General features: G+C 50.1%; 1 protein-coding gene across 1 annotated transcript in view; it reads left to right on the forward strand.

The window, feature by feature from the left end:
- Positions 1 to 14,383, forward strand: part of MYO18B (myosin XVIIIB) — a 228,518-nt gene that overhangs the window by 1,927 nt on the left and 212,208 nt on the right. Inside the window, exons 2-7 of the mRNA XM_006904961.1 lie at positions 1 to 133; positions 4,969 to 6,195; positions 6,818 to 6,884; positions 7,684 to 7,796; positions 9,024 to 9,200; positions 13,847 to 14,045. The exon at positions 1 to 133 is cut by the window's left edge and continues 6 nt beyond it. Coding sequence (XP_006905023.1) covers positions 1 to 133; positions 4,969 to 6,195; positions 6,818 to 6,884; positions 7,684 to 7,796; positions 9,024 to 9,200; positions 13,847 to 14,045 — 1,916 coding nt within the window. The remainder of the gene's footprint in view (positions 134 to 4,968; positions 6,196 to 6,817; positions 6,885 to 7,683; positions 7,797 to 9,023; positions 9,201 to 13,846; positions 14,046 to 14,383) is intronic.

A 14,383-nucleotide genomic window follows, 5' to 3' on the forward strand; every position in this document is an offset into this window, starting at 1 on the left:
ACCGTCCTCGCCCCCTCCCCTTTTCTCTGTCATCCCAGGGGGCTTCATTAAGCAATTGGTTCGGGAGACTGAGAAAGAGTCCAAGGAAGCAAGACAAAGGAAACAAGCAGCGCTCGCCTCTCCAGAACGAGAGGTAAGTGGCCCTGTGAGAAGGGGGCCGGGTGCCTGTCAATACCCACCATCCTGTTCTGTGAACTTCCTGTGAGTCACTCAACATCCTGCCTTTGCTCCTGCTGTTCCCACTTTGAGGAATGTCCTATCTTTAGCTTGATCTGTCGAACTCCTATGCATCCTTTAAAACCCAACTTAAGCAGTACATCTCTGGAAAGGTTTCCCTTTGCCTGCCTTCCTCTGATTCCCACTGCATCTTTTATGCCTATCTTAATTGTGGTGGGCATAGAAATTAGTTGATCACATGATTTATTTGACTAGGAATTCCTTAAGAACGACCACCATCTCTCTCATTCAACTCTGTATCTCGAACAGCTCTCATAATATTTGGCCCATAGTGAGTGCTCAAGAAATGTTTGAATAATGAATGAATGATGTTAGGTGATATATGATTTGGGGCATCATTTTACCCCTACTTTTGCACAAAGGGAAATCTAGATATTAGCTAAAGATGTATGGACGGCTCAATTTAATTTAAGCAGAAAAGATACTTGGTTAGTACTCATTGGTTATAGTGATATTGGTTGTAAAAGTATTGAAACCTTTCCATCCCAGGTGGTAAATGGCCATGACCCAAACCCCCTAAGTACCCTCCAGCTGCCATGCTTACCTAGGCCCCTTTCTTTAGTCTCTTGAAATGGCCACAATCCAATAATTAAAGGATTCATGCTTGGCACAGGCAGAGACCTCAGTACCCTGCTCCAGCTGGCTTCCCTTCTGATTGGTTGGTATCCACTAAAAACCCTTAATTATTCTGAATAGCACAGCTGGACTGAAGCTATAGTTGGACAAGATGTACTTTCTATGCTTTAGGAACTTGCAAATTTATTCCTGATGGTGGCCAGTGCTGTCTCCCTTCGTTTCCCCAGGGAACCTGAACAAGATGGTGGGGCTGGACACCAGGGAGGCAGGCTTAGAATGAAGTGCACCTTGAGTAATGTCCTTTTCTTCAGCTTGATCTATTGAACTCCTATGCATCCTTCAAAACCCAACTCGAATAGTATATCTCTAAAACTATTACATCTGTGTTAGGTATAAAGGGTATCTCCTCTTGTATATTCAGTGCTCTCCTGAAGTGGGGTGAATGCTGCAATAATTAGGCTGAGAAATCTGGTGGCCTCAGGGTCTAGTGTTGGCTTGAGCTTAAGGGTCATCCTGCTTTCCACTCCCCTTCAGCTGTTGTTTGCCTGGCCGGCCCCCCATGTGCCTGCACCTGTCCAATAACAACGACTTGGCTGCATCAGAGACTTCATCCAGCAGCTGAACAGCAGCAGCTGCTGAAACACCCTGCCAAGGCTTTGTGGGGGAGGATGACAGGGAAGACAGGCCCTGTCCCCACCCCTGCCTGACCCAGGCATAGGTGGGGGCCAAAGTCGATCCCCGTAAGCTGTTGTTAGGTCAGGATGAAGGATACCTGTGTGCCCTTTATCACCAGACAATGTTCACTTAGCTGCTCGGGAGCTTATTTGAAATCCTGTGCAGTAATGGGGTAGAGGGGATTATACTCTCTTATCTGAGGTGGACACTGAGACTCAGAGAGGTCAAGTGACTTGCTCAAGGTCATGAGGCCAAAATAATAATAATAATAATAAAAATAAAAAGGTCATGAGGTCAGATAGAGGCACTGCCAGGGTAAGAGTCTGTGTGTTCTCTGCTCTGGAAAACTGCCTGTGAAGGGCCAGTCTGGGGAGTGAGGTGGCTGGTGTGGTGGCCACAGAAGCCTGGGGAGGAAAAGTTTCGATGAGGGTACAGGCCATGTTTTGCATGATTAAAGAAGTAGAGCTGAACAGGGGATGGGGACAAACGGTCACCACTGAGCCTAGACAGAGACTCAGAGCCAAGATGCAGGATGGACAGGCCTCAGATCACAACAGGTGTCTGGACCATGGGCCAAGATGCTCCTGGACCTGGAGTGGGGCAGCCTCAGGACGTGTTCCTGCGAGGCCACAGGCTGTGGCTGGTTCCTGCCAATTTACTTTTCTTGTCCCAGTTGGTAAAGAACTCTGGAGTCTCTCTCCTCATCCCAGCCCAACTCTTTCATTTAACCCTCAAATAATCCTTACAAAGAGCCGTTAGAATCCATCACCACTTTGCAAGGGTGGAAAATGAGTCTCATGGAAGTGACTTGGTTTTCCTAGGGCCACTCAGCCAGTGAGGGTCAGGGAGAGGCTGGAACAACACTGGGGTAAAGAGAGACCCATATCCAATATCAGGAGAACTGGGTCTGAACTCTGACCTCACCATTCCGTGTGACCCAGGCCAAGTCCCTCTCAGTGTCTTGGCCTCGGTTTACTCATCTGTAAAATGGATGTGCTGTGAGCTTCCTCTTGGCCCCAGTCATTCTGGAGGTACTGCTTCTCCCATATGCTAAGAAGGCTACAGAGGGCTGAGGGCTTTGGTGACTGTGAAAAAAAGATAACTGATCCCATCTTCCCTCCCCCTACTCCATGATCTCACTTCCTTTAGAGTGGAGCGGGTGGAGGAGGATGGGATTGGTTATCTTGCTTGGCCCATCCCTGTGTTTCTTCCACGGTGGTTTGGTTAAAAATAAGGTACTGATTCACTTTTCAAACTGGTGTAGATGGTGGTGAGGTTTGCCAAGTGCAGTCAATCCCTTTTCCAAGGCAATGTCCTGCTTGGCTCTAGAAGGTCAGACTAAGCCACAAGGCCCTGGGCGCTAGAGCAGGGGTTCTTAGTCTTGGCTGCACGCTGGAATCCCCTGGGGGGCCACAACCCAGACAAGCTATATGTTAGACTCCCCGGGAGTGGGGCCACAACACCAGTATTTTTTAAGGCTCCCGGGGAGTTTCAATGAGCCCTGGAGAGACGAGTGAGGCCGTGGATGTGCAGGAGCTATGGGCACTCAGAGAGGCCTGCATGGCTTTACATTCCGGCTTCGTCTGTTGGGCCACCTAACATTTTTGTGTTTGCTTCCTTATCTGTAGAATGGGGAGAAGTTCAGAATGTACGTCATTGGGTTCGTATGAGGGTTAGGCAAGGTATTACATAATGGCGATGTGAGGCCCACTGCAGGGGATCTGCAAGTGATAGCTATCATCATCATCATCGTCATTGTCATCATCATCATCATCATCATCATCATCACAAAAACGAAGATAGAGATGGTGCTCTTGAGGCATTTACCACCTAAAACAGGAGGGATATAGGAATCCAAGCTAGAATAAGATTAAGAATGGGGTCATTGCTGCAGATGGTGAGCTAGCACAGGGCTCTGGGACTTCATGGATGTATGAGACAATTTCTGATTGAGGTCTTCAAGCAAAGATCTGCAAAGGAGGTGGCACTTGAGCTGGGTATAGAAAGATGAGTAGGGAATGGGCAAGTGAAGAGGGGAAAGGGCATTCCAGACAGCAAGCTCAACATGAGCAGAAGCATGGAAGCGGGGAAGTGGCCGGTGTTGTAGGAGGTGCTCGGTGTGGTTAAAGCATGAGGATAAACAGGGACAATAAGACCAGATTGGAGTGTGGGGAATCCTTGTTGAGAGCTTTGAATGGCAGATGGTGATGTTGCATGATTTCCCCATAGGCTGTGGGCAGCTGCCCAAATCTTTTGATTGGATTTGAAACGACTGGCAGCAAAATGAAGGCAGTGAAAATAGACCTGGGTTTGGGAAAGAAGACAAGACGTGAAGCTTTGTAGGGCAGAATCATTACGATCCTGGGGCTGGTCCATTATAAGAGAACAGTTAGAACCCCAGATTCCCAGGCCCAGTTGTGTGGGAGGCTGGCATTAGCACAGTCTAAGATGGAAAAACCCAGACTAGGGCAGGCAGTGAAGCCAAGTATTGAGGTGAAGCTGCCTATCAGGTCTCTTTCTGCAGAGGCAGAGACAAAGCTGGCCCTGTGAACAACTTGAGCCACAGCCAGCCTGGCTGAGGATGGAGGGCTGGGTGGGGCTGACATCACAAGGCAATAAAAGGGCCTGGCAGAGGAGCAGGTGGTGGAGACCCCCTGGGTGTGATGTAGCCCAAATATCTAGTTCAGGCAAGAGTGGAGGATGTTGGGCGGAATAGGGGCCTCACTTGGTATCGAGGGTGGGGTATGGGAACCAGGGCAGCAGAATGAGCAGCAGCTCAGTTTGTTCGGTTCTCTGTGATTTCCAAAGTACTTTCCCTCCTCTCATCCTGCAACAAATCTGGACGGTCAAGTGATATCTGTACTAAGGAAGACAGAAGCTCAGACAGGAGGGATGATGTTCACGTACGTGATTGAGAAATGTGCGAGCCAAGACCTAGAGCAGGTTCTCCGATGATAGGCCCTGAGTCTTTTCCCTTCCTTGCTCAGTAGGAAGCAAGGCAAAAAACATACTAACACAACAAAACCGACAGCAGCAGCAGCAGCTACTATCACTGAGGATTTACTATGTGCTAGGCTCAGTTTCTGTATATTATCACGAATCCTCACACCCGCCCTGCAAGGTAGGCCATTATGGCCTTTGTTTTATTGGTAAGCAAACAGACTCAGAGAGGAGAAGTAATTTACTTAAGGCCATACATCTAGTGAGTGGCAGTTAGGAGTGAATTTGGAGTTAAGTCTGTTGAGCTCCAAAATCCATTCTCCTTTCACTCTGTCACTTGGCCTTGAGGTGCTGGGCCAAGGTCCAGGGAGCGGCTCATTGCCTGACACAGTGCTCATTATATCTTATAGGTGATTGAGGGTGTTTGAATGAATAAATATCTGGGTGAACAAATAAATGGATGAATGAGTGAGTGAATGAGTGAATGCCAATGCTGTCTGGTCAGCAAGTAGCTAAGTATGGTTGTGATCTCTCCCTTAGACTCCGGAAATCTCCACTAGTCAACCTAACAGCAAGCCCAACAGTGGCACCAAATCTGGAAGCCAGCAAATTTCCCAGGACAACCAGGAAAGTTCTCCTCAGAACTCAAACGTTCCGGTCAAGGAGAGCGAGGGGGCTGGTACCACGGACCCTGTACTGATGACCACCATCAATGGCGAGAAGCCCCAGGAATCGAGCCCCACTGGGGCTCCAGCCAAAAAACCTCTGCCTTTCAAGAGGGGTGTGAGGAGGGGCGATGTGTTGCTGATGGTGGCCAAGCTGGACCCGGACTCAGCCAAGCCGGAGCAGAAGACTCAGCCCCATGATGCTCCCACCTGTAAGACCTCACCCCTAGCCACAGACCCTGGAGGGGTGAAAAAGAGGGAAACCCCACCGACTCCTCGTGGTCCCCAGGCCAGCACCGAGGATGCTGCCTCGAAGTCTGAGAAGATCCAGACTGGGGGTCTTGGGAACCCAGCAACTGTGCTACTGACAAAAGGCGGGAAAGATCAAGGCATAACAGGGCAAAGGGGTGAGGTCCCCCAGACCAAAGAGCTGAAAGGCAGTGAGCCCCAAGGCAAAGAGGGGCCAGGTGAGGCGGGGAGGCCAGGGACAGTGGAGAAGAGGGGAGGTGACCCTCCAAACAAGACGGCAAAGGGGAATCTCTCCAAGGATGCGGGGGGTGAAGGGAAGTTGGCTGGGGCCCAAATTCAGGTGAAAAAGTGGGGAGGTTTCCTGGGCAGAAGGAGCAGGTTGGATGGTCCCCAGAAGACAGACAAAGAAGGTATGCTCCCAAGTAAGGCAGAGAAGACAGACAAACCACAGATCAAGGCAGAGAAGGTGGACAAAGTACAGGGAGAGGTCGGGAAGGTCAAGGAGGCTCCTAGAGTGATGGAGAAAGCAGATGGATCTCAGAGTGAGTCCCAGGAAGCAGGTGAGGCTGGGGGTGAGACAGAGAAGGGCCGTGAAGCCTCCAAGGAGGTGGATGCGTGCAGGGAGACCCCAGCAGCAGCTGAGAAGGAGGGTCAGCCAGACAGCAGAGGGCAGCAAGCAGAGGAGCCCTGTGCAAGACTAGACGACAAGGCGAAGGCCCTGGTTATGGAGCTAGAAGGACCCAGACCACCTGCTCTGGAGAGCCATGCGGGAAGTCCTCAGACGCAGGAGACTCCAGAGGGGCCGGCCCCGCAGGAAGAGGGCAAAGGAGGTCAGAGCGGAGACTCGGACCAGGTGAGGGGGCTGTGACCCCGGGAGTGGGGAGGGTAGCTCAGACCCTCTAGAGAAGGAAGGGTGGGAAAGACTTGCCCCCGAGGATGTTCAAGTTGTGGGCAGCAGATGGACGGAGAATTGGAGAGAGGTGGCCAGCCCGGAGGAGGCATCAAGTACTTCTTCCTTAACCAGCAGGGGTCTTGAAGCCCCCACTACACCTGTCCTGGGATGAGATTCTTCATTGTGTGAGGGAGGTCCCAAGAGTGTGAGATATCTCCTCCTGCTTGCGCTGCTTACTCACAATGTCCCATGATGGTGCTCAAACCTGGAGCTGCATAAATAGCAGATTGCTGAAGATGCAAAGTCCCATAGCCCCACCTTGGAGTGTCCATTCATAAAGGCCAGGGGTGGGGGCCAATGCACTGACATATAAATAAACCCCCTTCCCCAGGAGAGTCTGAGTTTGGTGGTCCCAGACCACACTGAGAAACTCTCTTGACATATAAATAAACCCCCTTCCCCAGGAGAGTTTGGTGGTCCCAGACCACACTGAGAAACTCTCATATAAGGAGTTTGCCCTTCACATGGGGGTTGGGAGAGGGCAGTGTCGTCCTGGTCTAATTTATGTGATCTTTGCTCTCAGGCTTCTGAGGACAGATGGTATGAGGCAGAGAAAGTCTGGCTGGTTCAGAAGAATGAATTTACTCTTGGTAATTAGGGGTGTTACTACAACTTGGGGTATCTGAGTCTGTTTTTCTTGTGCTCTCTATGACTGCTAGCCATATTCGCCAAGTCCTGATCACAGTTTGGGGAGAAAGGTGAGGGGGAAGGAGGTGCTGAGACTATGATGGGGATATGTGGCTTTCTGGGGTGGGAGTAGTTGAGTGTCATTTCACCCTTGGCACCTTGTCTAGTGGGTACCATTTTCAAAGACATTTGAGCCTCGGTATTTAATTATTTAACTAATTCATTAACGCCACAAGCATGGTTTGGTTCCTACAGTGTTCCTCAAGAAACCCAGGGTCTAGTGCAGGTGGACAAATAGACTTCATCTCACGAGCCCCCTTTTGTCGATTAGTTGTGACCCCACTCTACTGAGAAGTGATTCTGAGTGCTAGTCAGAATGTAGTTGGGAAGACTGATTACTTAGTGATGTCTGTCATGGACACTGGAAGGGGAAATGGCAGCCTGTACGTATGGTCTGCCATCCCAGGTCTAGGTATGAGATGGTTGTGTCCCCAACCATCTGGGTTCCTACTCTGTGCCTGGCACTGTGCCAGCTGATAAAAGCACAGGTGAGTTAAACTCAGCCTCTGTCCTTAAAGGGTTTGGGGTCACAGTTCAGAATCCTTCATGTGAATAGTTCTCAAGGGGAGAGGAGTCTGCCTCTTTCTGATCTGTCCCACCAGGCCCCTTCTCCAGCTCCAGGGCCTGGCTCAGCAGCTCAGAGCCTGTCCCTCTCCTCTCCTCTCCCCTCCCCTCTCCGCCCCTCTCTCTACTGTACACCAGCTACGGTGCTGAAGCCAGATGAGGGAACAGCTGACCTGCCGGCGGGAAGGGTACGACTTTGCATTGATGCTGATAAAACCATCACTGAGGTGGATGAAGAGTATGTTCATCGGGTGAGACTCCTGTCCCCTTCCCTGACTGTTCACACCTTCCTGCCCCACCCCTGTGAGAGATACCCTTGTATCTGACTGCAGATACTACTTTGGCTTGATGCCCTAGAGGGTAAGTTATAGGGAGGACCAACATTGAACTCATTGATCTGCTGGAGGCATATTGTTAGGGCATCATTACTCTGTCCCCCTTTATGGACAGTGCAAATCATGCTACAAAGCATATTTCCCTTTTCATCCCGGCTACTGGGGAACTCATAGCCAAATTTGTTGCCTGACGTTTATCATAACATAGGATACAATGACCTGTATTTTGGGTATCAATTGTTCTATTGATTTTGCTTTTTCAATTGTTTTGCATAATATTTTTCAGTGTACCACAAATCTATTTGAGGACCTATTTGTAGTATAATGATAGACACAAAAGTCCTGTCCTGAACCCTTTCATCCCTCAAAGCCTACTAATCAAGAAAGAGTTTTCTCTAGGAGCATGTGGGCCTTGTTTATCTTCATTCCTCTTTACTCCTCCTCTGCCCACCCCAGGCCCTCCATCCCCTTGGTGTTGGGAGTTTACAGAGGGCCAGGGTCCTCAGAAGAAAGACTGACCCATAAGAGAGCTCAGGGTTGGCCCCAATCCCAGAGCATTAGGCTGAGAAAACTCCTCGAGGCTGGAAAGAATGGTAGCAAGTCTTTTAGAATGGATGCCTCAAGGAGAAGCTGCAATCATCCTTTGCGTCTAGAAGGGCTTGGGCATATTTCCAAGGTATCGATGCATGAGGGGCTATCAGAGAAGGGGGCCAGTTTGGCCATTGGTCTCTGTCCCTGAGTGTCATAGAGCACAAGCAGCCCTCCCCCACAGACTCAGAAGAGGAGGAAATAGCAGTGGACACTGCCTGACTCTTTTTCTGCTGTGTGAGGTGCAGAAGACACTCTGAATTTTGCCGTGTCTCTGTTCTGATCCTCTCCCCTCATTGTGCAGTGCATGTAGGAAGGAAGAGCTGGTGTGAGGAGAGGGATGAATGTCAGGTTGTACAAAGGGCAAAGGAGAGGGGTGCCCTTGTTTCATTAGCAGAGTTTCATTATTCCCTTTCCAGAATCCTTGTGTTCTGTTTCTGGTCTTTGGAACACAGCTCCTCAGGGATAGGGTCAGCAGGGCTGTGTGTGAGTAGGGGTGTGGTGGTGGTGTGGGGGCCCAGGAGGCCACAGGACACGTTGTGTTATGGTTTGTAGGCCAACCCCCCTGAGCTGGACCAGGCGGAGGACCTGGCCTCCCTGGTCAGTGTCAACGAATCAAGTGTCCTGAATACACTTCTGCACCGATACCGGGCTCAGCTGCCACACACCTGCACTGGTCCGGACCTGATTGTCCTCCAGCCCCGGGAGCCCTGGGCTCCCTCTGCAAGCAAGGTGAGGGGGGACAATGGGGGCAGGGAGGGGAACAAGGACAGGAAAGGTAGGGTTAGGGGGCATCCCTCTGCATCTCAGGGAGAGCAGAGCAGCCAAGCCCCTTGCAAATCTGTCTGTGAGTAGCATCCTGCCAGACATGAAATATGGGCACTGTGTAATGGGCACTGTGAGTCACTGAGGACCACGTGATTCCCTTCCTTCAAGGAGAAGGATGAATAAATGATAGAAACAATAGCAGGAGCATTAAAGACTATGATAATAAAGAGAGAAAATATTGGATGAGTATCAGCTCTGTACCCGGCACTGCTTCAAGCACCTTCGTGTATTATCTCAATTCATTCTAATGCCTGCTCCTCGAAAAGACAGGTACCATTCATTATTAGCCCCATTTTGAGACGGGAGCTGGCTGGGCCAGCTGCTAAACTCATGTTCCCCACGTGGAGGAGCTGGGGTAAAACCCAGGCTGCCAGCTCCTCTGTGCTCACAGCCCCATTCTGGACTCTGGAGAGTCCCAAACACCCACATAAAGCAGGAAGCAGAAGCCTCTGTTCTGTTTTTATTTATTTCTCCTGGGCAAGTGTAGAAATGGTTGGTTTTTGTCAAGGCGATCAAAGCAAAGGGAATCTCTCAGCGCCACCTCGTGGAAAGGCCTGCAGCCACAACCAAGTAATTAAAGCCCTGTCTCCTTCCTTCATTCACGGGCTATTGACTGAGGTATTGATTGAGGTCTCCCGTAGGCCAGGCACAGAGGAAAGAGCAGGGAAGGGTGTGGGCAGTAAGTCTGCCATCGTGGAGCTTCCTTTCTAATGGGGAAGAGAGGCCCAAAATAATAAAGATAATGTGGGTGGGGCAGATGAGTGGAGGAGGCAGTGAGGCAGTCCGGAGAAGTGGGGACCGGGGTCAGCTGATGCCTCGTCATCATAATTCTGCTTTTACTCTGAGCTTGATGCAGATTTCGTAGCAGAGCAGTGACATGGTCTGACTTATGTTGTAAGAGGATCCCCTTGGCTGCTGGGCGGAGGATAGATGGAAGCAGGCAAAGGTGGGGGCAGAGAGACCTGTTGGAGGTCAAGGGTCTCCTCTGGGCACTGTCCCGAGGACTTGTGGGCCCAGGAAGACACAGGCCTCTCGACCACCTGTAACCCACTGCAGGTGCCTTGGAAGGATCTCGGTGCCTCTCTGGCTTCGGTTTTCTCATCTGTCAATTGGGGATGAAAAGCCACACCTTACCCTCTGAGTCCCGTGGGACATTCCTAGCCCCTGAAGGATGCTGAGTCCCATCCATCCTCCCCCCAAACCTCTCTTCTCCAGGACACCCCACCCCATCCCATAGTCGCTTCTCAGGCTCCTCCCCAGCCTGGCAGTCCATGGCCAGGGGCCTGGGAGGGTGATAGCTCCCTGGTGTGCTCTCCCCTCCCTTGCTGTGCCGGCTGTGCTTCTATTACTGCAGCCCAAGGCGTCTGAGCCTGCTGAGAAGCTGAGTGGCTCCTCTGGCTCTTTAGCTGCCCCTGAAAAGGATATTTTGTACAGACCCCGAGGGCAAGCCAGATTCTCACTGGCTATCTGGATTGAGGCATTCATTTCAGAACCCGGACCAAACAGCCTAAAAATGCAGGCATTGAGTCACCTCCTGGAAGGAGAAATTGAGTCTCAAGATCTCTAACTCAGTGCCTCACCCTTCCCTTAAGTCATCTAGCCTCCCACACCCAAACGCAAAGCCACCCTCTCTGTTCTTTGTCTGAGTTATGTCTAGTTCCTCAAATGGCCACTAGGTGGTAGCACAGACCTGCAGTGAGGCTGGGACTGGGGCCACCTTGAAGATAGCCTAGGTGAGATATGGGCAGTACTGGGGGCCTCTGTCACAGGGATTCTGGGCTCACTCAGAGGCTGGAAGCTGGGTCGGTGCCTGGGGAGTCCAGGTCTTCAAGGGTATGAGCGTGGGTGTGACCATGTGTGTGTGTGGGGTGGGCTGCCTCTGCGTGCAGGACCTGTGCAACTGTTGGGCGCATGTGCCTGTGAGCACACCTGTGTGCAAGCATGCAAGGGTACACATGCACCAATGCGAGGGCATGTGCGAATGCATGCACGCATTTGTGTACACGGGGCCCTGGATCTGCAGAATTACCCCTTCCCCCCTCTAAACAATGGGCTGGAGGGGCTGAGGGATGGGATAGCTTGTCCTTTGAACTCCAGTGTTTCCAGAGTGGGAACTGACTCCAGCACTAAGACTCCTGGGCGCTCTGCCTGCCTCATGCCCTAAGGCTGTCTCTAGCCCAGTGGGGGCTGGTCTCACCTTTGCCAGCTGTGGGATCCTGCTGAGCCCAGTGTTTTGCATCAGAATAGGGACTCATTACTGTTCTTAGGGCTTGGGGGCACGAAGGTGATATAGACCAGGGCCACCACACTGGGGTCCTGTCAAGGCACTGTAGAAGGTAGAGGGGCCTTTGCTGAGCCCACTGGCTAAGCACTTAGCATCCTGGGTTTCCGATGCCCGCCTCCAGCCTGGCCCATCCTGCTGTTTCCTTTGGTGCCCTTTCACTGACCTCACTGTCTCCACTGCCTCTTCCCTCCTCCCGTGAAGGCCATGTGAAGAAGGCACACTTTTCTGCTGTTTCCTTTGGTGCCCTTTCACTGACCTCCACTGCCTCTTCCTTCCTCCCGTGAAGGCCATGTGAAGAAGGCACACTTTTGTCAAGGTCACCAATGATCTTCCTGCTGCCAAGTCCAGTGGTCAGTTCACCTGTCTCCTCTCTGACTTGACCTTCAGTAGTATCTGATGGGCCGAACCTTCCCTCCTTCTGCGAGCACTCCGTTCCTTGGCTCCAGGACTCCGCTCTCCTGGTTTTCCCCTGTCCCTCTGGCCTTCCTTTACCTCTTCAAGTCTGCTGCCCAGTCCCCTCACCTCTTTTCTCCTCTTTAAACGTCCACTTTCTCGGTGATCTCGTACAGGCTCATGGCTTTAAGATGGCTCCTGTTCGATATAGTTTAATTATTTGCTTTGTTTATCATCAGTCTTTTCCCGGCAGAAAGCAAGATCCATAGGCGGGTTTTTGTTTTTGTTTTTGTTTTTTTTTAAGTCAGGTTTATTAAGGTATAATTACATACAGTTCAAATCACCCTTGTTAGTGTTCGGTTCTGTAAGTTTGGGACAAACGTTTATTGGTGTGTAACCGTCTCCACCATCAACTACAGGACAGTTCCATCACCCTCGAAAGCTCTCCAGATACTTTGTGGTCATCCCCTCCCCCCATGTCCTGTCCTTGGCAGCCACTAATATTTTTTTTGTCCCTGTGTGGTAGTTGTGCCTTTTCTGAAAAGTCATATAAATGGAACTGTGGTGTGCAGTATGTAACCTTTTGAAATGGCTTTTGCTATGTACCACAATGCATTTGAGATTCAGATTGTTGCAGCTATCCGCTGTTTGTTCTTTTATTTCATTGTATTTTATTGAACTAGTTTGTTTATCCATTCATCGGGGCACTGGTGTCGCTGGGACACAGGGATTTTCTGTGACTTTCCATGCTAAAACCAGAATGGTTTTCTACCCTACTTCACTAGTTGGAGGACATTTGGGGGGTTTCTAGTTTTTGGTAATGTGGAATATATTTTCAATATAACCAATGACATAAAAGGTTTTTTATGAACATAAATGTTCATTTCTTTTGGGTAAATACCTTGGAAGTGAGATTGCTGGGTGTTGCGATGTGTGTACATCTTCCTGTATAAGAAATTTCCAGTTTTCTGGAGTGACTGTGTCATTTAGCATTCCCACCACATTGTATGAGAATTCCTGCTCTGCATTGTCACCAGAATTTAGTAGTGCATGTTAAAAAAAAATTTAAACATTTTTAAAGCCGTTCTCTTCGGTGTATATTGGTATCTCCTCATGGTTGGCAGAGATTTTCTTTCCTTCTTTCTTTTTTTTTTTTTTGGTGTCAATTATCTTTTACCTTTAAATTTTTTTTTCACTTTCGTTTATTTTTTTAACATTTTATTTTTTTATTTTCCCCCTTCCCCTTGCCCCCTCCCCTCTGGTAACCACTAGTCCATTGTCCATGGCAGAGATTTTCTTTATCCATTTTACATTGTGTTGTACTCCCAGTGCCTGGGATCATACCTGTTACATAGCAGACACTCAATGAATTTTTTTATTGAATGAAGAATGAATGGATGGATGGATGGATGAATGAATGAATGAAGTGGAAAGGACTTCGGGTATTACCTAAATGTGTTATGACAAATATATAGCATATATACTCCCATGTCCAATTCTGTTTCCATGGCAGACATCACTAATCAATTGTGTCATTTTACCCAGATGCCTCATTCCAGGTAGGTACTGTCCAGTAATTTGAGCAGTAAGTGACATGAGCCCCATGAGCTTACGAAGCTCCACTTGAAGCTAAAGAGGAGGCCCAGGCTCAGAGGAGGTTCATAGGCTGCCCAGGAAGCCACAGTGAGCCAGGCACAGGACTAAATGCCCAAGTTGGGTTCTTCCCAGCAAAATGTGAGAACTCTGTCAAGGCTGGAGCAGGATGGGAGGCAGGAACACGGATCTGGACTGGAGGCTGGGGTAGGGCTCTGTCTTGAAGTGCTCCCTGGGCACCGGCTAGGGTGCAGAGGTTGATGCTGGGCTCTTCCCACAGGTGCCCAGGGGCCGCCGGGATGGCCTGTCTGCTCACATTGGCTCCCTGGCCCAGCGGGCATACTGGGCACTGCTGAGCCAGAGGAGAGACCAGAGCATCGTGGCCCTGGGCCGGAGTGGTGCTGGGAAGACCACGTGCTGCCAGCAGGTCCTAGAGCACCTGGTGGGGATGGCAGGCAGTGTGGATGACAGTGTCTCAGGTACAGTGGTTTCCAGGTAACATGTAGTGGGGGTGGAGGGAAAAGCGGGGAGTTGGGCTGTTCTTCTTTATATTTATTCAGCTAGCATTCACTGAGCACACGTGCATACCCTGTACTTGCTACTGGGCAGTGCTACCCCAGTTTATTGGCACCTCTGCTCAAATTAGAAAAAAGTACTCCTTCTTCAAGATATTCACAGACATCTGTGGATCATCAGACACTGACAGTGTTAGAACTAAGCACTCGATTGCCGTGTTCTAGAAAATCATCCTGATAAGTATACAAACCTATGACGGTTGTACCCCTTGGATGTGGTGTCCTTGTGCAGTGCACAACCT

Source organism: Pteropus alecto, unplaced genomic scaffold, assembly GCF_000325575.1.
Source record: "Pteropus alecto unplaced genomic scaffold, ASM32557v1 scaffold190, whole genome shotgun sequence".
In the NCBI taxonomy this organism is placed as follows: Eukaryota; Metazoa; Chordata; class Mammalia; order Chiroptera; family Pteropodidae; genus Pteropus; species Pteropus alecto.